Source organism: Pipistrellus hanaki (assembly GCF_964339955.1).
Source record: "Pipistrellus hanaki genome assembly, chromosome: 14".
Classification (NCBI taxonomy): domain Eukaryota; kingdom Metazoa; phylum Chordata; class Mammalia; order Chiroptera; family Vespertilionidae; genus Pipistrellus; species Pipistrellus hanaki.
Genome location: NC_140516.1, coordinates 46,895,841 through 46,920,742, shown reverse-complemented (window position 1 = coordinate 46,920,742; position 24,902 = coordinate 46,895,841). Strand labels below are relative to the sequence as shown.

At 46.1% G+C, this 24,902-nt stretch overlaps 1 protein-coding gene across 6 annotated transcripts in view; it reads left to right on the top strand.

Moving 5' to 3' along the window:
* Positions 1-24,902, top strand: part of ABLIM1 (actin binding LIM protein 1) — a 217,133-nt gene that overhangs the window by 117,809 nt on the left and 74,422 nt on the right. For all 6 annotated transcript variants that reach the window (XM_084903596.1, XM_084903598.1, XM_084903595.1 and 3 more), the window contains exons 3-5: positions 4,295-4,478; positions 6,688-6,797; positions 23,872-23,998. In XM_084903596.1, the coding sequence (XP_084759722.1) occupies positions 4,295-4,478; positions 6,688-6,797; positions 23,872-23,998 (421 nt within the window). The remainder of the gene's footprint in view (positions 1-4,294; positions 4,479-6,687; positions 6,798-23,871; positions 23,999-24,902) is intronic.

Here is a 24,902-nt window from a genome sequence, read left to right as displayed (position 1 = left end):
TGTGTCTCTCCCTCTCCCTTCCATTCTCTCTAAACATCAAGGGGAAAATATCCTCAAGTGAGTATTATCAAAAACAAACAAACAGAAACCCAAATTATACCTCTGGGCCCCAAATTCCAACATGTGGCCTAGTTTGAGATAAGTGTGCCTGGAGTAAGCAAGGCCCTATGAACACGGACAGATGTTTATATCTATATTTGTATTATTTCTCCCTGGGCATGTTGGCAGCCCTTGTGCCTGGTACTTCTGGCTACTGAAGTCATCTGTCCAGCATGGAAGACGTTAATCCCTGTTTTTGTGTTATGGGCCAAATCTTAGAAGGAAAAAAAAAAAAAAAGGACATTGATATCATTCTGGGTGATCTCTTTGTTATTTTAGCTGGTTATAATTAATTCTGTTTGCACATGAAGTGTTACTAGTGTTCAAAACAAGCTTAGTACTTAGTCAAAGATTTTATTGATAAAAGAGATGCCAAGATGATTCCCTTCCAACCACTTCTCTTCACTTGTTGTTGTAAGTTCAGACTCTGAGTTAAATACAGCCCTTCCTTGCGTTGGGGGCCCCTTTTGCCATCTGGTTGGGCTTCTCAGTATCTTCTTTCCCAGGAACGGGTCACTGATTTTTATGGGCATTTAGAAGTTCATGTGAAAACCATTTTAGTATGTTTTTTGAGGGTTAGTATTAGCTTCCAGGCTGATACATTAGCACAGTGGTCAGCAAACTCATTAGTCAACAGAGCCAACTATCAACAGGACAACGACTGAAATTTCTTTGGAGAGCCAAAATTTTTAAACTTAAACTTCTTCTAACGCCACTTCTTCATAATAGACTTGCCCAGGCTGTGGTATTTTGTGGAAGAGCCACACTCAAGGGGCCAAAGAGCCGCATGTGGCTCGAGAGCTGTGGTTTGCCGACCACTGCATTAGCAAATAGTTATTTCTGGTGGGAAGCTGCCGTCACGTTATTGTTTACGCGTCTCTGTTCAGCTATTTTGAGCTCTGGGCTGCAGGGTGTGGCTCTTTTGAGCTTCAGTGCCTGATGCTTTCAAACAGACTGCTCTGGGCTTCAGACCAAAGACTGACTCAGGGAGACACCACACACAGTGGCATTTTTGGTGGTTTGGGGAGGCACAATGTGAAAGTCTACCTCAGTATTTTCTATGAAAAAAGGGTTTGAGGAAATAAGTAGGATAACATCTCGGATGAAATAAAATGATTTTAAGATTGAGTTGGAGTAGAGGCTGGAGGAAGAGGATGGGAAGTCTTTGGTAACCACAGGGCTGATCTGCCAGGGCGTGTTTCAGAGTTCCGTGCCCTGAGTCGGTCCCACCCCCAGCTCCCATGCATGGGGCGGGAGGAGGCAGGGATGAGGCTGGCCCAAACAGGTGGGTCAAGTAGCACTTCCGGAGCACCTGGCCCTTATCACTGGAAACAGCAGGTATAGCACAGGTCACAGCCCTGCAGCCCCTTCCCTGAGCAGATTAAAATTCTTGTGCTGCTCAAAACTAAATTGAACACATTAATGTTAGTGGTGTCCTGTCCCTTCCTCTCGGTGCTACAAATCGGTGAAAACACCAATGAGAGTGGCCTCCCAGGCGTTCAGTCTACTGATATCAATGAAGGAAATGCCTTTTGCCTTTTACCCCCAGCCTTCCTCTGGGCAGAGTTTTAAGTATTTCCTATTCTCCTAAACATGGATTTGTTGCAACATTAAATGTTAACTGTGGCTTTTAGAAAGTTGATGAGATCATTGCCACCCCGGCCCTGTTCACGCCACGGAAATCCTGTTTTGTTTCCATTCTTATTTGACACTTCTGTACTTCGTTCCTTGGTATTTTTACAATGCAGGCAGCTCCTATTGTTGTTTCTTTAAGAGTTAAAAATTTAAAATGCGCCTGTTACAATATCACAACTTTGACATCAAATTGCTTAGATGTACATATTCTTCTTCTCTAGAGAATAGTATGCAGTAAGTTAATTCAAGACCTTAACATCTTCAAGGCAGATGGCTGCTGTAGCCACACCTTAGTGACGGCAAAGCAGCAGGATTCAGAGGGGCCTTGAGTGGTGCACATGTTTGAAATAATTGGTCACTGAGAAGGAAGCAATTAATCTCCCTCGCTGGCAGAGATATATAATTTTTAATGAAAGGGATCTATGCTTTTCCCCAGGGCGTATGTTAATTTTCAACTAAAGCAAAGGCAAATGGAACACCCAAAGTTCAAGATCTAAATAGTTTTAAAAATCTAAAACTCTACTGAAGTTTAATCTTACTCATGGAGATTTCTTGATCTCTTGGATGTGAAAGTTTTGCTTGGTTTTAGAAAGTTAAAAGTGTTTGCTAAGCTGTTAATATAAAACCGACCAAAACTAAAAAAAAAAAAAAAAAAAAAAGTGGGCAATTGGAGGAGAGAATAAAAGGAATTAATAGTAGTTCAAATGCATTGTTTTTTTTTTCACTTCCCTTGACTTTGAGAAGTAAGAAAGTTTGGAAGAGCAAATGATGTCACTGAAGGTTGGAATCCAGGGGAATCTGTCAAGTTTGAGGTTCAATTCAACTGATCTCAAAAATGGCTCCCAGTGTTACCTTAGACACCGTGGCTGAAGGATCAGAAGAAACAAAGATGAGGACTTTTGCCCATAAAGTGCTTTCTCATCCTGCTGGAAAATAAGATATGTACATAGAAGAATATTGAAGAAAAATCTCTGAGATAGTCTATAACCCCCTTCCCCCCTCCACCCCCATCCAAGATTGTGTTTATTGTTGTTGAAGGAATTTACAGTCAGGATGAGGTTAGTCCATATTTGCACTCCCTCAGCCCACAAGACCCATGCGGTAAGGATGAAGCAGGTGTGAGCACAGCGGGGACCCTGGCAGGTTAGAGAAGGCAGCAGGTGGTGAAGGCGCTGTTTTCCAGGTCATGTGATCACAGGAGTATTTATAGGGTGGTCATTCTTAGGCGTGATGGACTGAGGCTGTCATCTTGGGTTACTTGGTTGTAAATTGCTATGGAGTGTTGATCTAAACAAAGGCTGATGAATCCCCGGTGGACAGCTTGCTTGTAGGCTCTACGTCACCCTATGTTTAATCATTTGCTGTGAGTGAAGTCTGCTAACTGAGGGTGGGGGAGTCGTTAGCTCCGTGAGAATGTCCCTGTAGTCAGCAGGAGTTCATCTAGGTGCGTTCATGAGTCATGGGACGTAGTCCGAGGAACCCTGGAAGAGTCCTGGTAGGCAGCAATTTAGTGATTGAGCTCACCTCCTTCATACTCCAACCGAGTGCCCAGTAGCTGCTTGTAGAGATAACCAAGAAGCATCCTGGGTTCCTGGCCTAAGGCCCTTGATTATACAGGCATCACGCAACCTGGGTAATTGGGGGGTTAAGATTTGGAGGTTTCCAGCTTTGACTGTAGCTTCCCAGTCCTTCAGCAGTGGACACCTTCACTCTCAGGGGCCGCCTGAGGCTTCGGTTTTGGACAAGTTTCCGTGGCCTTCTCTGGTCTTGTCTGAACATGGACACCAGGCCCCAGGCCCTGGCATCCCAGGGCCTGCTTCTTTGCCCGTCTCCATAACCCGCAGCTGCAGTGCTGAAAGAAGACACCAGGATCCAGGCACAGTGAAGCATCCTCTTTTGCATGCATTAAGGTCCTGAATGATGGTTTTCTCTTGGGCGAGTTCCCTTCTCTTTCCTCTTCTGCCTGTTCATTTTTCTCTCTCACTCTAAAATACACAAATAATTGGCTTTTCCTATTTGCTGCACAAAGAGAAAATTAACCATCTGAATTTTCCATAGCTATGAGAAAGTATTTCCAGAGTGTGAAAAAATAGACATTGGACATTTCAGCTACTGCTTTTCATAGAGGGGGAATTTATTACTCAGCTCAGTTACAGTCTTGGCTCAACCAAAGCAGTTGTGTGGGCAAGCAGTAGGTACCTTTCCTAAGTGGCATTGCCAGGGACAGCTTGGTTTGTATTTGAGACACCGTGAACTAAGAGTATCGCTCCATCCAAGACCGTTTGGTTATCTCTGGATCTTAGACATACCACAGAAGTCATTGAGACCTGGCCAGTGGGGTGGACTGGTTTGAGATATTGCATCGCTCCCAAAGGATAGGAAACTAAAGGGGAGGGAGGCAAGAGAGAGATCAGAGCCCAACAATAAATAGCTCTTTGTACAGTCCCCTCCCCTCAGCCCAAACCACTGAGATCATAGAGTAAGTGAACGGCATGCAGAGGGTAACTGCCCCAGCAGCTGGACGGACAGAATGACCGAATGTGAACTTGTCTTCCCACAGTGTGCGGCTGTGACCTGGCCCAAGGTGGCTTCTTCATAAAGAACGGGGAGTATCTCTGCACGCTGGACTACCAGAGGATGTATGGGACACGCTGCCATGGCTGTGGGGAGTTCGTGGAAGGAGAGGTGGTGACTGCCCTGGGCAAGACCTACCATCCCAACTGCTTCGCGTGTACCATCTGCAAGTGAGTGAGGGCTTCCCGGCGGAGCGCTGGGAATGCTTGGGATGCCAATGCTTGGGATGGCCCCCTGGAGTCTTGAATTGTGCTTAGTCTTAAAGTGTTCTGTTTTCTGATGTGTCCTTAGATTCCTTTATCTTTCTACTATATTAGCAGACTTTGTCATAAAGTAATTTATGGTGTCTCCTGCTAAATAATATGACTCATACTGAGTGGCTTGATACCAAGTCTGAAAGTAGCTCTGGGTCTCAAAAGATTTGGTGCAATGGAACATTGGGAGGAAATGACATAACTGATTAAAAAGATAAGACTTTGAAAAGTAGAAGTTCTTTGTGTGTGTGTGTGTGTGTGTGTGTGTGTTTAAAGTAGTCTCATTTACTCTAGAGCAAGAGTGGGCAAACTATGCTCCAAATTAGACCCAATACCTGTTTTTGTAAATAAAGTTTTATTGGGACACAGCCACGCTCATTTGTCGATGACACCTTTCAAGCTACAGTGACAGAGTAGTTGTGACAAAAATCATGTGATCCACCAAGTACAAAGAAATATCTATGAGCTGGTATTTTAGGAGAAAAGTTTGCCAATTCCTGCTCCAGGTCATCTATCATCGACAACATAAATCTTAACTTCACTTGATTAAAACGATCAGTCAGAGAGAGGGAAACTGAAGTGTGAGTGGGGAAACATGCTTTTACTGTTTTGCCAGGAGTACTACACGTTAGAGAACGTAAGTTGGGTCTGACTCCTATAATAAGGAGGTTCTGAGTTGGTGGGCATCACCTGTGCTTGCCCGTCCCCTGGCCTCCCCAGCTGACCCAGCCAGGCTAGTCGCTGGACCTCTCTGGGCCTTTTCCGAACAATGGAAAGGAACTGCACCCCGGGAGGAGAGGAGACCACAACTCAGCATTTCTAGAACTTGGGGGCAGAGCACTTAACCCTCTCCTTGGTGACTGGGACCAGACCACGGGTGGTGTGGGCTTAAGTCCGAATGTATATGACAGTTCATACCACTGTGAGGCAGCCCAAGGACGGCGTCAGGAGGGATGGCCATTGTGAAAGCAAAATTCACGTCAAAAAACTTGACTTTGTCCTCAAGTAATTGCTCTAACTCAGGTGTGCTGGGCTGTTTTGCTTGTGAGCTTCCCATTTCCAATCGAGGCATTCACACATTTGAAAACCCATGCTGATGAGGATAATGGGCACATTAGCCTAGTGCAGTGGTCGGCAAACTGCGGCTCTCGAGCCACATGCGGCTTTTTGGCCCCTGGAGTGTGGCTCTTCCATAAAATACCACTAGGCCTGGGCGAGTCTATTTTGAAGAAGTGGTGTTAGAAGAAGTTTAAACTTAAAAAATTTAGCTCTCCAAAGAAATTTCAATCGTTGTCCTGTTGATATTTGGCTCTGTTGACTAATGAGTTTGCCAACCACTGCAAGTAAATAGGCACGGAAGCTGTCCTGTGGCTATTCCTGAATGATTCTGTCAATATTCTATCTGCCTAGAGAAGAAACTGATACCACATATGCAGAAGGTAGTATTTTTGTAAACTGTGCTGTTATTGATGAATGCCTCACGGGAAAGGGTATTCTCTTTCTGAAAAGAAACCAATCGTAATCCCTAAACAGGTAGGTATGGCCTTGCCATGTTTCTCCACCAGAGGCTGGGTCCCACCCAGCACAGTGATCCATTCCCATCGCCCATTCAGATGCCCAGCACGAAGTCTAACTCAGCAGCATTTATCACAGAAGTCGATCTTGGGAGCTGAAAGAGTTAACGCCTGACCTGTGACCAACTAACTCTCCTGGGGAGGGGCCTTAAGCCTGGCTAGGAATTCATGGCATTTGAAATGTTTCTTCATGAAGGGTTTTCCGTTTGGAAAATTTTACTGTGTGCGCCCTGCTGAGCGACTTGTTGGAACATACACACACACACACACACACACACACACACACACACCCAGAGCTAGTGACTCATTCATTCCCTTTACTGTCTGGATGCGCACTCTCCCTTCTCAAACTGAGGCACTTTTGTTTGTTTGTTTGTTTGTTTGTTTGGGCCGCGGCCAGCTGGCTGGCTTGGTGGAGATAGCGTTTCAGACACTTGGGCTGGTGCTCCTCCAAGAGAGGAACTGGCACCGAGGGCAGCAGGCAGAAAGGAGGAAGGCGCAGGAGTGAAGTCGCTGGGATAACCTGCAGAGCAATGTCCTTCTGTCTCCAGGCGCCCGTTTCCACCCGGGGACCGCGTCACGTTCAACGGGAGAGACTGCCTCTGCCAGCTCTGTGCCCAGCCGATGTCGTCCAGCCCTAAGGAAGCCTCCTGCTCCGGCAGTAAGTGTCCCAGCCCCGGCTGGCATGGGTTCCTCGTGGCTCAGAGGTAGCTTAAGGCGGGTGCCTTTCTTTTAAGTGAAAACTGAGCTGGGGCCGAGAGTCATACTGTCTAAGGCATTTTCACTTGTAAAACGTGAAGCTCTTGATGACAACCCATGTAATAAAGAGTGACTCCTTTGTTGCAAAAAAGACATACATAGTATTGGGCATTAAATTGTGCCTTTTGGCAGTGAATGGGAGTTAGAAAACTTCACAGTGGCAATGCCATCTCGAGTCGCAGAGGTGGAGGTGGGGGAGCATTTGGGGGCGATGTATTATAATTGATGTCTCTGTGTATTAAACAGCTACCTCCTGGGCCTAGAGCAAATGAGGTGGTTGATATTAACCCTTAAGTATTCTTTATCCACCTGGAGGGGTTCTGCATTTGGCCATTGGGTGATGGATAACTTGCTGGGTACCGGTGATGTGTATTGTGCCCACCGGTGACATAGGTGTGAACAGAACCCAGTCAGCATCCTCTAAAAGCTTGCTTTCTGGTGGCAGCAGGTAGGCAATAAATGCATATGGCACACAAAAATACCTAATGCGAAGAAACTGAAAGCAGGAAGAGAAAGGCTAACAGGCTGCACCGATATGGATCGATAGGGGGAGAGCTCTCTTAAAAGGTGACACCAAGGAGCGAGCTGAAAAAGGTGGGAACAAGTTAGGTGCTGGAATCTGTCATTCTTTAGGACAAGGGCTTGTCTGGCCTGTGAGAATCCAAAGAAAACCACCCTCCCCCAGAATAAAAACAGCGGCCCATTGCACGATTCCTTCTGGTAAATAACAGCGAGTAGACGAGTGAACCTTTGAGATGGATTCTGCACTCTGAGCTCCAAACAGGAAAGCTCTACCCCCATCTCTCTCCTGGGCGTGAGGACGTGGGCCAGAGGTCAGCCTTGGTTTCGGTGGATTTCACCAGTCCCGGGGAGACCTGGGGATAAACGCCTTTATGCCTTGCTGGTCTCAGCACAGAAGAATGAGATCAGCTACTTCTCCTCAGGAGGAATGCTATGCCATTCATAGCAGCGATTCCAAATCTTCCTGTCCACGGGGAAGAGTCCTGATGCCTGTTAAAAAGAAGAATGTTCTGACCAAGGCATTTGCATACAAATTGGATTTTTGACCATTGCGAGGGAAGAAGAAAAATAAGTGTTAGTGCATCTTATTCAGCAAATGGGGTCCTTCGCAGGAGGATGTCTATGCCCTGCGGAGGGACACTAGCAGCCTGGGTGGGGCAATGGCTACAGAGCAGCGCAGGCCTAGACCCCTAGTGGGATTCTGAGTCCTTCACTGTCCTTACCTGCTCTATCCCAAGCAGGTCAGCGGGAAGGTGACCTGGGGTGGGCATAGTCACACCCGGTGAGGGAGGGCTTGCTCTGAAAGAACATTACCACCAACATTGGAAGGATTCTTCAGACTCTTTAAGAAAAAGGGTTTCAAAGAACTTGTACGCATATGTGCTTGACTCATGGACACGGACAATGGGGTGGTGAAGGCCTGGGGTGGGGGGTGGGAGGGGAGCTACAGAAAGTGGGAACAAGTTCTGTGGGGGAATTTGTAGAAGGGCTGCCACAGCTGCCTCCCTGCTATAGCAAGATTGAAGATTGAAGGAGACAGGGATATATGTAAGACTTTTAACAATAAAGGTGTTTTGTTTGTGTTTTTTTTTTTTTTTTAAAGGATTTTGTGTGTCCCAGCATAGGATGAAAGCTGAGGAAGAGCATCATGTCCATGGGCCTATAATAGGAAAGGCTGTGTCCTCACATTCTGTAGAGTCCTTTAGTCCAACTATCGTTCTTGATAGGTGGGGAAATTGAGGCATACTCACACTGCCCACTAAAAGGTCAGAGTAGAGCCCTAACCAGTTTGGCTCAGTGGATAGAGCATCAGCGTGTGGACTGAAGGGTCCCAGGTTCGATTCTGGTCAAGGGCATGTACCTTGGTTGTGGACATATCCCCAGTAGGGGGTGTGCAGGAGGCAGCTGATCAATGTTTCTCTCTCATTGATGTTTCTAACTCTCTATCCCTCTCCCTTCCTCTCTGTCAATAAAATATATATTTTTAAAAAATGAAAAAAAAGGTCAGATTAGAGACAGGTCTTTGGGGTCCTGGTCTGGAGCTCTCTCTCTTGTTTCATCTGACATTCCTCATGGTTTGGATTGAGAAACAAAAGTGGGATGTTTTTAAGGGTTTCTAGTCTTCTCCATCCATGCAATTCGGGATCCTGTGTCCTAGTCACAGTTCTACCAAAATGGTTATTCCAATGTTTATTAAAGTGTTGTTGTTGTTGTTGTTGTTGTTTTTGCTTTATCCCTTTTTCTATTTTTACATGATATACATGTTATATACATTAAAAAAAGAAATAAAGCCCAACTGGTATGGCTCAGTGGTTGATGCTCACAAATGGATTCCTGGTCAAAGCACATGCCCAGGTTGCAGGCTTGATTCTCTGTGTGAGGCATGCAGTAGGTAGCCAATCAATGATTCTCTCTCATCACTGATTTTTCTAGTTCTCCCTCTCCCTTCCTCTCTGATATATATATATATATATATATATATATATATATATATATATATATATATATTTCTTTTTTTTTTTAAAGGAATAAAATTTTTAAGTGTAAGAATGTACCCTACTCAAATTCATCACATCTCTAATGGCAGATATAATAATTGTTGCTTATGTGCAAATTGTTAGAACAAATCGTATTTTTTCTCTTGCTTGCACATAGATGAAATCTCAATTCTATGAAACTGCTTTGATCGGTTCATTGTTATTTTTCAACAAGTCCTTGTCTATTTAGGTAAGTACTCAATAGCATTTCTGAGGCATGTGGGCATGGCTGTCTGCCAAAAAGAGAGCTCTTTATATATGGTTACACACATGCACAATACGCAGATGAGGCAGGCATGCGGATACTAGCTCAAGGGAGTTTTCATCAAGTTTCTGAAATTTACTGGGGCGTGATTAGAAAACACTGGTTGTTATTTGTAACTAGAGGCCCAGTGCATGAAATCCGTGCACGGGTAGGGTCCCTAGGCCTGGCCTGCGATCAGGGCCGATTGGGGTCTTCTTCCTCCTGGCTGCCTCTGTTCTGTGCTGCTCCCTGGTGGTCAGCACATGTCATAGCGAGCAGTAGAATGAACTCCCAAGGGGATAATTTGCATATTAGCCTTTTATTATATAGGATTCTTGAAGAATTGCCTTGTACTTTAAAACCATCCTGAGGTCCCTCTGAGTCCTTTTTTTCTTTTCATTTTTAAATTGTCAAAGCTTCCTATATAGAAGCAAAAATGAACCTCTCTCTTGATAATCACAGAATCGATGAAATGTATCAGAAAGCCAAGGTCCTCTTTTTCCTCCAAAATATTCTTTGAAAAATGAGTTTGCTCTTCTGAACTACAATTTTATTTCACATACCGGGACTGGTTTCCTGTAGTCACTGAGTAGCGGGTGAAGACAGCGTGAGAGGGAGAGAGGAAGCGAAGCGTGGCCGACAGAAGCCATCATTTATCCAAAATCATCTCAGCTGGAGCTTTCTGGGTGGAGGTGCACTTTCAGTTTCTCCTGCTCTTCTAACCTTTCTACCTGTTTTATTTTCCTTATCAAACATGCACATAGCACTCACTCTGTATCAGGCACTGTGTAACTGGTCTACAAATCTTCATTTAATCCTCATCACCACCCTATAAAAACTATCCCCTTTGCACAGACGAAGAGACAAAGGGTCACAGAGGTTAAATGATGTGCACAAGATCACACAGACATTAAATGGTGGGGCCGGGACACCAACCCCAGCCGTCTGGCGCCAGAGGCCATTACCATCCTTGATATTGATTGGACCATGTAGGTAGCGCTCTCTGGTTTTCAAAGTTGGGGGTTGCGGAGCCTCAGAGCGGTGACCTGACTTGTCTGCAAATGACCCACGTGTCCTTCCTGCAGGGCTGTGCACTCTTTACCTGCACCGCTGCCTCCTGCTCTAGCAAGACTGGGTGAATGGAAACCAGCAGGAAGTTATTCATAGAGACAAACAACTTCAATTATGGATTATTGCCCCTGAATTAATTAAAACTTGCTGCATCCAGTCTAATGCAATTTGAATTCAATAAGCAATAACCATTTTATAACACGGAGATGATAGTAAGTTATCTCAAAGGGTTGTGACGAGCATTAATTAGATTGCTTTTACTATCAATAACAAAATCAATTGCCTATGTCTAGCTGATCCATATTTTAGAGATAAAATGTATGCCCTGGAGACATTCTATTCTACCAGAAGCATACACACTTTTCTCTAAAGCTTACTCAACTCCTTTCTCCATGAATTTGCCTCTAAGGACCAGACTAGATTCCTGGGGGTTAAGGAGATGGGTGCGGGGGAGTCTGTGTGTGACAACCTAGGGGCGTGGGGAATGGGGCTTGGGTTGTCATTTCCTACGCTGCTCCTGTCTATTTAGGGCACCTGAGCACTAGTGGGCTGCTGTCTACAATCACCCTTTCCACTTCAAAGGGTGTCAGACTAGTGTCTGATGTCATGTGGGTTGGGTGGATTGGCGTGGGGAACACCCACGCACAAATACATCCAACCCCATCATCCTCTCTCTCCCTGTTCTGTACGGCACTGTCATTATTCTGACTGCCATTGGAACTTTTACAGGTATCAGGACAAATGTTCCACGTGGTCTGAATTTAAGTTATTTTAGATAGAATCATGTGCATGTTTTTAAAAAAAACACATGTTTTTATTGTTTGGGTTTTTTTGTTTGTTTGTTTGTTTCTTTTTAGAGAGGGAGAGGGATAGAGACATAGAAACACTGATGAAAGAGAAACATCATCAGTTAGCTGCCTCCTGCATGCCTCCTGCTGGGGATCGAGCCCACAACCCGGGAATGTGCCTTGACTGGGAATTGAGCCAGTGACCTCTTGGTTCATGGGTCATTGTTCAACCACTGGCCACACTGGCCAGACTCTCATCTTTTTTGTAAGCTTTTTCTCCTGTATCATAAAAGGGAAAGTGGTTATTACTGCAGATAAATATATTGGTGACAGAATCACGTGTTTTGTTTTTTTAAAGTTGCAGTATCAGGGAATATATTTCCCCACCTCTGAGCGTGAGATTAAAGGGAGGCCTCATCTCTCTGGGCATTTAGGGTGCCAGCCCCTGGCGTGGCAGTTCCAATATGGCTGTACTGGGTAAGAGTGGGGTTTACATAATAGGCAGAGGTTTACTGCAAATAGACAAGGTGTGTTGCAAAAAGGAACATTTATATTCAGTTATTTCAGTTTGAAATCTATATTAGCTATGAGTCAGACATAAAGATCCCAGAGTGACACAGCGCGTGGATGATCTCAGAAGTGTTCTCAGTGGATGGAAAGTTAATGGCATTTTGTTATTTGCTATTGTTTCACCAGATAGGCCCCTTACGTATTGAGACCCACACCTTCTAAACACTTACCGGTAAAACTAGAATGTTAATGATTGGAACAGAGTATTTTTAATTTTTCAGTGACAGTAAAGATGTAGCTATTCAAAGGACTGCTGTGTGTACATTTCTATATATATAAAAGCCTAATCGACTGTTATGACTGGTCAACCAAACTACTGGTTAACCAGCCGCTTTGACGTACACTGATCACCAGGGGGCAGATGCTCAATGCAGGAGCTGCCCCCTGGTGGTCAGTGCACTCCCATAGCCAGCCTCCCACAGCAGGCCAACCTCCCGTGGTCCCTCCCCCGGCCCTGCCAGCCCTGATTGGCCCTGATTGGGGACTGGTTGAGAAGGCCCAATGAGCCCCGATTGTCAGGAATTTGTGCACCGGGCCTCTAGTAGTTGTATATTCCTATAGATTGTCCCAGGAAGATACTGAGAAATTTCTATTAGCATTTGTCTTCAGCAGGGAGTGGCATGGAGATAGGAAGGAAAGGAAATTATTTTTTACTGTACAAAAGAAATTTTTAAACCGTGTGTATGTATGACCTATTTAAAACCAAAACAGTGTGCTTAAAAAAATAACAATGTTATAAAATAAAAGACTCATTCATTACAGACTGGATTTTCGTGGCTGTTTGCCCTTGCTTTGACCTTCAGCCGAATATGTATGAAGTGGCTGGTCACGTGGTATAAGTACCGAAACTGACACTCTGCCCTTCTTTTCTTCTTCCTGTCTTTGGAATAGAGCGAAGGAGCTGATGTTTGCTAATGACTGCTGAATCCAAAAAAACTGACGTAGGATTCAAGCATGATTTCCTCTCTGGCAAGAGCCCATGCCCACGGGGTGACCATAGCCAGTTAAAGATTAATTGTGAAACTCTTCACCCGGTTAAAGTTTACAAGAAAATTAAGGAATTCGGTGCAAGACAAACCTTCTTACAGTTACGATTTTTTTCCCATTTTATTGAATTTCTTAGGGTGACACTGGTTAACAATATACAGGTTTCAGGTTGCACAATTCCATAGCACATCATCTGTACCCCATATCGTGTGTTCTCCACCCAAATCAAGTCTCCATCTATCACCACTTACTTCCCCTATAGCCTCCTCCCCCTCCCTCCTTAATTTGTTTTAATTGAGGTAAAGTTCACATAACAAAATTAACCACTTGAAAGCGAACATTTTATGACCTTCACAATGTTATACAACCAAATGTCTAGTTCTAAGACATTTTCATCCCCCCAAAAGAAGGCCCATACCCACTAAGCATTGCCCTCACTACCCCCAAACCTCCTTCTCCCAGCCTGGGCAACTACCAACCCACTTTCTGTCTCTGTTACCTATTCTGGATATGTCTTGAATGTAATTGTACATAGGTGGCCTTTTGTTTCTGGCATCTTCTCCTTATCATAATGTTCTCAGGGTTCATCCAGGTTAAGGCGTTTATCAATACTCCATTCATTTTTACGGCTGAGTGTGTGGATAGACCACAATTTCTTTACCCATCCATCTGTTAATGGGCACTTAGCTCATGTCCCCCATTGGGCTGTTGTGAATCTTGCTTCAGTGAACAAGCTTGTACAAGGGTTTGTTGGAGTCTGTTTTGTGGTCTTGGTCCAGCTATAAGAAGGGTTTGAAAAGGACTATCCCAAATCTTGAAAGCAGTGGCTGCCAATTTTCTGAACTCCCTGCGAGCTCTCAGGCTTGTGTTCCCCGGGGCTTGCAGGGTGGAGGGTTATGGCATGGGCACCTGTCTTTCTTCCTCCGGTGTCTGCTCGTCCGTCCTCCCACTCCTCCTCTTTGGCACCTGGCCACAAACTGAGTAGAGGGCCACTAGAGCACAGCCTATTGGTGGAAGTCTGATGCCAAACGTTCCAAACCCTGTCCATAAATGAATCAGAAGGGCTCTGGGCTCAGACTCTGAGCGTAGGACACATTAGTTCTGTCTTCCTGCTCTTTTGAGGGGTAGCTCGGGGCTCAAACAATGCTTGCGAGGCACGTCTGGATGACACATTGTAAGCAGCAGAAAGGAGAGCTGCTCAGGCCCACAGAGAGGCTTTGGTCCTGCCACGTGCTGCATGAGTGGCCATTGGCCCAGTGGCAAGAAGGCCCTGCCCACTGAAGGTTCGGCTGGAACTTCTCACCCATGCAGGCTGCAGATCGCTGTGTGTGAGGCTGCCTCAGACCAGGGCCTTTGCTGAGAGCATCCCACGACTGAGGGAAGCTTGGCTCTGTTTTCATAGCTTCCCACCTTCCTCTTGCTGTACTGGTAGCTTCTGTAGTCAAAAGAGAATCCTACTTTTAACCTCAGGACAAGCCCCGTGATGTTTGCATCATCAGAAATGATGCTGAGCAGCCACAATGGACAAAACACACGGGCAGTGCAGGGGCCGAGCCCAAAAAGCAGTGATGCTCTGGGCCTGCCCTCCAGCTGCGCTTTTGAAATTGTTAGTTGACCCGGCGTGGCTCCGTGGTTGAGCATCAATCTATGAACCAGGAGGTCATGGTTCGATTCCCAGTCAGGGCATATGCCCGGGTTGTGGGCTTGATCGCCAGTGTGGGGCGTGCAGGAGGCAGTTGATCAATGATTCTCTCTCATCATTGATGCTTCTACCTCTCCCTCTCTCTTCCTCTCTGAAATCAATAGCTAATATATTTAAGAAAAATAGAATTTTGAAGTTGTGAGTGTACTTATTAAGATAATGTTTATCCCATACATTAGCCTCTTCCTTTAGTTCTGAAAACATGTGGGCGAACACACACAGACACTCACACAGAGTTCCTTTGATAGGAATTAGAGCAGATGACAAAATAGTATTAATGTTTTATGCTAATATTTTTATTTCCCATCAAAGATTCTCCATTGCATCCTGAGGAAATATAAGCACGTTACTCTTTTTACTTGTTGGTCAGGGAAATGAAAGAGAGGCTGTTTGAGAGATTCGCTTGCAAGGCAATAGATACTGTCTTTAAGCAGTTATTGAAGTTTTCAGCATACTTTTTATTTTTATTTTATTTTTAAAATATATTTTATTGATTTTTTACAGAGAGGAGGAGAGAGGGATAGAAAGTTAGAAACATCGATGAGAGAGAATCATCAATCAGCTGCCTCATGCACACCCCCTACTGGGGATGTACCCGCAACCAAGATACATGTCCTTGACCGGAATCGAACCTGGGACCTTTCAGCCCGCAGGCCGACGCTCTATCCACTGAGCCAAACAGGTTTCAGCTTCAGCATCCGTTTTAAAGCATATGTTCTGCTCCATGAATGTATAGTCTCAATGTGTGGCTCTCTTACTCTGTATCAGGCACCCGTATCACTTGCCCTGCTCCAAGCAGGCTCCCATCGGCCCATGGAAATCAGTTGCTGAGTTCAGCCATGAATGCTGAGGCCTGTTTGTGGGCAGACACAGCCATCTTCCACAGCTAATTAGATGAGCTTCTCAGGCTCTCAATCCTAATACTTTTGGGTTGGTACCAAGGCAATTGCTTTGATGCTCGCCCCCATGCCTAGCAGCACTAGCCGTGGGGATCCTGCTTAATAACTTCATAATCAATTATGAAGAGAGGAAAGGCAAATAGTCTGGCTCCTTTCCATCTCCCACTCAGATCCTAGTTGTGAATATGGGAAAAAAACACCCCAATCTGGTTAAAGAAGAGAGCGTCTTGACCTTGAGAATCCCTAGTACTCCGAACAGAATTCTGGGAGTGCTGGTTTAGGGATCAGTATTAGAAATCTCAAATGTATAAATGGCCTATATTTATAAAATGATGTGCAAAGTAACTGAAATTCTTTAAGTATACGTGATGTCCACTTAACTGAAATTCTACAAGTATATATACTCTTTAAATGGAGGGAAAAGCCCTAGCTGGTTTGGTTCAGTGGATAGATCATTGGCCTGTGAACTGAAGGGTCCTGGGTTCGATTCCTGTCTGGGGCACAAGCCTGGGTTTCAGGATCTCGTGTAATCAGTGGCCAATCAATGATTCTCTCTGATCATTGGTGTTTCCCTCTCTCTTTCTTCCTCTCTGAAATTAATACAGTATTTTTCAAAAAAAAATTTTAAAGAAGGAAAGATAGGACTTTTTGGTCACATGCGGCATTAGAGTGACTGCGGCCGGCGCCTTCATCTGTCCTGGTGAGGGCTGATCACCTGTTGCTGCCGTGGCCCCTGAAAGCTGGTTTGTTGTGCAGCATTTGTCTCCCAAAGACAAGAGAACCTTCCTTAAAATAGCAGGTCAGAGCTGCTCTGGCCACAGTGCTTCCATCGTGACCGTCAGGACACCAAAGGGAGCAGCTGACCTCAGCGGGGCCAGGGCGATGGAAAATCTGGTTCAAGGTTACAGACTCGGCAGCACATACACCTTGTACTATAAGTCTGGCCCATTCCCAGTGAGTTTGTGATAGAGATTATTTATACCATGGAGACCCCTTTGCCAGAGAGTGGCCAATCCATTGCATCTGTGTGAAAAGTTTTGACCCATCCCCCCTTTCTCAAAATATGTCTTGTGACGTCATACTGCTTTTTTGGCTAATAGCAGCATAGAATTTCAGAAGTTAAAAAAAAACGACTTTTAAAAGCGAACTCTTGAAAAGTGCTTAGCCTAACACATTAGCAGTTTCACATTCCTTTTGCCCTCTACCTATCTTTTCTTTTTCTTTTCTTTTTTCCCCCTATCCTTTCTTATGGTGAGCTCACACCTGGATATTGGCCATGACATGCCAAAAAAAATAAAGAAAGAAAGAAATCTATGGACTTATTTCAATGACAATGACTTGGTTTACAGTTTTTTTTCCAAATGGACTGTGGCCTTGCCTGGCCAGTGTGGCTCAGTGGTTGAGCATCAATGCAGGAACCAAGAGGTCACCAATTCCGTTGCCGGTCAGGGCACATGCCCAGGCTGTGGGCTCAATCCCCAATTGGGGGTGTACAGGAGGCAGCTGATCAATGATCTTTCTATCACTCCTCTCCCTTCCTCTCTCTCTCTCTAAAAAAAAAATAAATAAATAATATATATATTAGTCAATGTGGCTCGTGAGCCTTGGCTTGCTGACCACTGGACCACAACAAAGGCCAGGCTGGCCACATAGGTGCATGCAGTCAGTTCAAGCGTGAGGGCAGGTGGCAACAGACATCCAGACCCCAGTAAGCAATGGAGAAACGCAGCCCACCAGGAAGACCTGTCCCGTAGAAAGTGGGCAGCCATTGTGCCTCTGAGCAGTGCTTCCGTGAAAGAATCCTCGTGTCCGGGGTGACACGTGTTGAAGGCAGCTTGTTAACCCGGCAGAGTCTGACCCACAGCCAGGTCATGCTTCTCTGCGTCCCTTCTTGCTCTTGCTTTTGGACAGAGCAGCTTTCTCTAGCGTCACCATTTTATCACACAAGATAACGAGAAAGCCATGCCCTGGAGGAACTGTGGAATGACAAGATATGAGGTCATTAAATTCAGGGCCTCAAGCTAGCCAAGCCGTGGAATTTACACTTGTTTTCTGCTTTCCTCAAAGCTCCCAGAATGAGTCCTGGCCAGGCATAAAGCGCCTCTAGTTAACAGCCTATTAAGAGAATAGCCCTTGAATCTTTTATGGGGTCTCCAAAGCCTTATTCCATTTTCTATTAATACCAACCTAGCTCTAAGTGATTGCGTTTCTATTTATTTTTCATTCACGTGTATGGCTACGAACTCAGGTGCTCATCTTTGTCGGTGACAAATAGACTTTCTTTTTTTTTTTTTACTTACCCCCCCCCCCCAAAAAAAAAAAAAAAAGGATTTCAGGGAATGCTTGCATTTTCTGGAACTTACCTGGGCAACCATTTCAATACTGAAGCTTGATTATATGATTGATTCTTGATCTAAGTTTTACGGGAAAGGAAGGAAATAGTCTGACCTGGCTCAAAATCCCTGTGGACATTCTTAAACATCTCAGCGTCTCAGCCAGCACCAGCGGAACGAGGAAAGTCCCTCTCCGGTTCCTTTATGATTGCCAAGGGTTTCACAGTAATTCTCTGCTCAGATAGTTTTTACCCCCCAAGGGAACCTCATGTTCAGGTTTCATCACGGCAGTTTTTGCTCATCAGCAGTGGACGAGGCACTGGCCGGGGAGGTGATTGGAGGTTTAACCCAGAGCAGCCTGGTGAGCTGCAGTGGCCTGGGTTCACGTGACCTGAGAGCAGGAGCTGCCCGCTGTGCGGTTCACAGGACACTGCTTATCCTTAGCCTGCCAGCAGGGGGCGCTCCAGCTGGCTTCCTGCCTTGCAGATTTCCCAGATTCCACAGGCTCCAGACTTGCTGTTCCGGAAGGCTTCCAACTCCAGGACCCCCCAGTCCTTTCATCCCAGAAACCTAACACCATGCTCCTCTGAGATCCCACAGCAGCCCTGGGGTCTGAGCGTCCCACTTAGTAGACATCTTGGTATTAGGCGGAAGGCCCGTCTTCTCTGCTCTCTGGGTCCTCTGATCCCTTCACAGCAGCGGGGAGGGAGCACCTCATTCCCGCAGTGTGGACTGCTCCCTGTGGACTCTCCTCTATTCCTCTTTGAATTTCTGGCTCCAGAGGTAATAGGTAGGTAGATTGAGAGCAGCAGGTAGATTCTGCTGTCCTGGTCCATCTGGCAGGGGTTGCCTAGCACCCTACTTTGGCAGGTGGATCACCATCTCCGGCTCTACGTCCGTAGCCCCACATTCCAGGACACTAGGAAAAGTCTCCCGTGCCCTGGTAGCTTTGATCCAGAAGAGGGATGAGGCTTTTCCTCCGCACGGCGGTTTGGTTTCCACCTTCAGTTCGGAACTACTAGGTGTGACGGCAGCACTGGGGCCCGGGCAGGTGGGATGAGTGGGAACTCGGTCACCACGCCGCCCCTTTTCTAGAGCTCCGTGTCTTCCTTCTCCACAGAGGGCAGCTGCATAGAACAAGACACCGCTCTGGGCCTCACTCTGCCCCAAAGGGAAAGTCTAGGAGGCCGACAGGACACAGGTATTTATTCAGGCGTAAGTGCTGCCCAGCTGATGGCAGCTTCCTGCCTGAGACCGGTTGTCATGTCCTTCAGTTTAAATATCTTTGCAGCCAGAGCCAATTTGGCTCAGTGGATAGAGCATCGACTTGCGGACTGAAGGGTCCCAGGTTCGATTCCGGTCAAGGGCATGTACCTTGGTTGCGGGCACATCCCCGGTGGGGGGTGTGCAAGAGGCAGCTGATAGATGATTCTCTCTCATCGATGTTTCTAACTCTCTGGGGGGTGTGCAAGAGGCAGCTGATAGATGATTCTCTCTCATCGATGTTTCTAACTCTCTATCCCTCTCTTTTCCTCTCTATAAAAAAATCAATAAAACATATTTAAAAAAATAAATAAATAGATAAATACCTTTGCAGCCCAGGTGTCCATGGCCCTATGTAAAACCAAACAAACAAAGATATGTTAAAGGAGTCAGGAGACTGGCAGGATCCCTATGATCAATTTATCACTTTTGAACAAAACGATAGGAACACGGAGCCAGGTGCGGGCTCGGATGCCGGTTTAACTTGGCCGCGAGCAGCTCTCCTCTTGGCTCCTGGTGTCGAGAATGAAGGGCTGGCAGTGACTGTGTGTCTAAGGCTGCGGCTGGGTTTCTCTTTGCTCACATCTGGTGGTGATGATTCGTCCCTGATAGGATACCTACCAGTGAGTGGCTAGAGGGTTTGGTTTCCCTGACGCTGCCCCATACTCACCTATTCCTGGCGTGAGCCGCCATTCCCGCGCCAATCACCGGCTTTCTATATTTATCGGCAGCTGCTGCAGTGATGTGGAAACAATTTTCTCAACAGCTGAAAAGCATGCGGATAGAGAGCAGGACGTGTTGTTCTTACAAAGAAGCCTGGTTGGAACGCGCGGAGGGGTGAACGTCCAGCATGAATCTTGCCCCTGCATCTCCTCCCCCTCCCCCCATGCCATCAGGCTTACGTGGAGAAGATGGTTGATTTGGTCCAGAGAGACATGCACGGGCAGCACCTGAGGAACCCAGAATTCTTAGCATCAGACGGGATGGCCAGATTCTCCTTCATAGGAGGTGGTCTTGGCTGATTTGCTTGATTTCTGTCTAAGGTTTGAGGTGCAGAGGCTCATCTCAGCCTCTTCTTCCAGCCCGGCCTTCTTCCCAGCTGCCTGGCTGTAGGCATTCAGCATCCGGTGACTACTTCTCTGTAAGCCATTCTGAAAATCAGCCACCGAACGCCTGCCCTCCATGGGACTCTGCAGGGCAAGGAGGGTCTGAGAGCACAGCTGGAGGCTTCCAAACTGCCAGGCACTGGGGCTAGAGGACTATGACGTGTACATGGCACACAGCCCTCACACAGTGCTGGTTCACCGGCAGCCCTCAGTGCAGGATGCTCAGGGAGGTTGTTGTTGCTCTCAGGTGGGCTCAGAGCTTTGAGACATCTGGGTGTTAGTGTGCTTGTAAGGGCAGCAAGACTTAGAGTCAAGAAACCTGGCTTTTTCCCTGTCCAATTTGGCTCAGTGGATAGAGCGTCGGCCTGCGGACTGAAGGGTCCCAGGTTCGATTCCAGTCAAGGGCATGTACCTTGGTTGCGGGCACATCCCCAGTGGGGAGTGTGCAGGAGGCAGCTGATTGATGTTTCTCTCTCATCGATGTTTCTGATTCTCTATCCCTCTTCCTTCCTCTCTGTAAAAAACCAATAATATATATATATTTAAAAAAAGAAAAAGAAACCTAGCTTTTAGCCCCAGGTCTGCCCCTATTATGAAAAGGGGAACCACATAGAATGCCCTACCTGTGCCAAGCGTTCTGAGCGTGACGCAAAGCACTTTACCAGGCAGGGTCTCTCCCCTCAGAGCAATCTAGGAAGTAGGTCAGCATTTCCCAGCTGAAGAAGAAGTGAGAGTTCAGAGAGAGTAGTTTTCCCAGGTTAATGTCCAAATCTAATTCCACAGCCCATGTTCTTACCATGCGCATCTTCCATCGCCTAGCCCTCAGCTCTGTGCAGGGGAGGCCTCGAACAGCTCTGTAGGTAAACTCTCAGCCCCACTGTCTTCAGCTGTAGAATAGAAAAGCCATCTCTAAAGTTTATTTTCTACTTAAAAATAGAGCCTTCCTTATTATTTTAAATCTTTACTGCCACCTAGTGGGAATGATCTAACCAGAATCATGGAAAATTTGAGTTCAACTTACATTAAAAAACTACCAATTCATCTGAGGTACATACTATGTTCCTAACTTTTAAAAACGGTATTTATGAGTACACATTATAGTCTTCTGTTTTTATCTTTATAATAAACCACTAAATGTGAGATTTCCTTTATAAGATTTTTTTTTTTGTGAGATGCTGGGATAATAAAAACCCCAGCTTTTAAAAAAATATGTAAAGATAATAATTTAATTAAAAAAATAGTAAATAAATAAATAAAAATAAAAAATATGTAATGCTCTGTGTCCATATGATACACAGTTTATAATAAGCTATATGTAAAGAGATTCTAATATGAAATATTTAAACATATAGCAGATATGTTTTTAATTTTAGAAATATTTACTTACTCTTTTTTTTTTTTTTACATTCTCATGGCAAAAAAATTAAAAAACATAGAGGTTGTGACATAAAAAGTAAAGTCCTCCACCACTGAGAGAAGTGTCTTAAGATTTCTTATGTGTATTTTTTTAAAGAAGTGTTCTGTTCATGTATAAGCATGTGTGCAAATATACACATACTTTTTTAAAACAATTTTTCTATTACTGAGCTGATGCTGTGCATACTGTTCTACAGCTTGCTTCGTTTACCTATTCAGTTTTGGACATCTTTCCATGCCCATGAGAAATATACCTCATTCTTCTTAACAGCACACAGTATTCCATTATTGACTGTATTATAATGAATTTTCTGGTCCCTCATTAATGTCCATTTAGGCTATTTTCAGTTTTGTTCTTACAAAAATACTTCGGGGAATGCCTATGTATTCTTCAGGGAACACACATACTATAATACACACTTCTGCAAATTTACTTGTAAAATGAAATCTTAGACATGAAATTGCTGGGTTTAAAGGCACATTATTACCTACTGACCAGAGATCACAGGAAATTCTACACACCTGTAGAAAAAGAGCAAAGAAGGAAGGAAGGAAGGAAGGAAGGAAGGAAGGAAGGAAGGAAGGAAGGAAGGAAGAAGGAAGGAAGGAGGGAGGAGGAGGGGGGAAAAAGAGGGAGGGAGGGAGGAAGAGAGGAATGGAGGGAGGAGGGAGGAGGGAGGAAGACACAAAGCAGGAGCAGGTCAGTGACTGGGCACCTTCCTTTCCTGGGAGGAGAGCGTGGAGGTGGTTAGGAGTGTCCTCAGTACATGAGCAGCCACTGAGGATGTGGTGGGGAGAGGGGGTGTTTAGCCATTTGTTAAGCCGGCAGCCTGGCCTGGACATTGCTCTGTTGCGGGTGCTGTCCCTGCGCTTGTGGGAGCATCCTGGCCAGCCTGCCCACAGCGCTTCCTGTCCCGCGGGCACAGTGCTTTTAAATGTCTGGAGATATTGGTGCTTCTAAAAAGCATGCACCAATTTACATTCTTCTGGGTTCTTTTAAAGGCTCAACTTCTCTGAAAATGACTTAATAACCAGGATAATCATGGAAATTATACTAATAGCAAATGTTTAGAGAGCCACTTCCTGCATGCCTACCACCGTGCTGAATCCATCACCGGAGGACTCCTCCTCGGAGGCTGGAGCAAAGCACTAACTACTCCCGGCTTCCGCCGGAGCAAACCGAGGCTTAGAAAGCCTAAGAACCCGGCTGGTGTGGCTCAGTGGTTAGGTGTCAGCCTATGAATCAGGAGGTCACGGTTCGATACCCGGTCAGGGCAGATGCCCAGGTGTAGGCTCGATCCCCAGGGTGGGCATGCAGGAGGCAGCTGATCAATGATTCTCTCCCATCACTGATTTTTCTATTCCTCTCCCTCTCTGAAATCAATAAAAATATATTTTTTAAAAAGAAAGTGGAGAACCAGCTCGGATCAGGGAACTAGCCAACAGGCATTGAGCTGGGCGCAGAACCGGCTCATTCCGGGGCCCACGCTCTTCACCATGAAGAAACTCTCTCTTTGTGATCTGCTTCATGGAGTCTGCCCGGGAGAATTGAAAGCTGAGGAATTAAGAGCTGTTTAATTGATGATGACAGAGCGTGGAGGGTCTGGTTTAGGTTGACAAGGCAGAAGAGTCCTGTTTACAGAAGTGAGACTTCCGAGCGGCATTCTGGGGACCACGTGATGGTGCCAGGCGGGCACCCAGCCTGGGGGGCTCTGCGGTTCCCACACACCCTCAATGACTAAAGGCCAAGTCACAGCCTGGACCCTGCAGTTCAGTCATCTCTGGGCCAGCAGGAGCTCAGAGGAAACACAGGATGCAGGACTTCCATCCCCGGACCCTCTGTGCTTCATGGAGCGTCCACGCTGCATTAGGATGGGGCCCGCGAGACAGACTGTGCAGGGCGAGCGCAGAGCAAACCAGTGCTTAAGCAAATATTTACTGAGTGTGTGCTGGGGACACACGGGCTCAGAGCTGGCCCGGGTGCTGGCGGGTAGCACCCCTGGCTGCACGGGGTAACATCTGGCTGCTCTTCCTTCCAGACTGCGCCGGCTGTGGAAGGGACATCAAGAACGGGCAGGCGCTGCTGGCGCTGGAAAAGCAGTGGCACTTGGGCTGCTTTAAATGCAAGGCCTGCGGGAAGGTCCTCACCGGCGAGTACATCAGCAAGTAAGTGAGGCTGGGCCTGGGGGGCCCTCTCACTCCTGTTCCGGAGTCCCCACCCTGACCCACAGGCCATAATGACAGACACTCACACCCCACAATCCTCAGGGACTTTTGACTGTAAAACTGGAGCAAGGAATTTTATTCCTCCGCATTTGCCATAGTTTGCCTTCTATAAATGTAACGAGATGTCGAGCATTGCCTGATTTAGCAATGAAAGAAGCTCATGTATATGTTGTGACCAATGAGCATTCAGTCATTTACCTTCACTAGGACACTCCCCCTCCCCCCCCACCTTCCCCCCACCCCCCAATTTGGCACTAACAAACCTTTGTGCTCCTTCCAGGTCTTGAATGTATTTGTAGACGCCCCACCTTCCCCCAAAAAGCCACACAGGCCTGGGCACTAAGCCCGTTAGGACCAAAGCACACAATAGCTCCTCAGGGAACGGGTTCGTGCAGTCAGGCTGGTGTGGCTAACAGCTACAGCCGATGAACCCGGGTTTCTGTTGGTTTGGTTCTTAGCAGCCCGAGAAACTAGTTACAGCTACAATGGTCACCTTTTGCGTTAAGGAAGGAAGACGGGGCTTGGGGTTGGGGGAGACAGTGGCAGAAAGGGGAAATTCCCCTTATATACTTTTTTATGCTTTAGAAAATGTCTTCCAACTGGGCGAGTCTATCAGCTATTCAAAAACATCCAGTGAGTTTAACTTAAGAATATAGCAAAACAAACAAAAAGTAGTCTGTGCCCCACCTTCCAAAAACCTACCTCTGTAGGTCTGGGCTGGCCTGTGGGAACCCCTAGAGGGGACTCAGAGCTGAAGTGAGAAGAGGAAGACGCTCAGCTCTTAAATGCACACCGAGGGCTGCGAAGTCAGGGGCCACAGGCCGCCCACAGCGGTGCCTTTGAA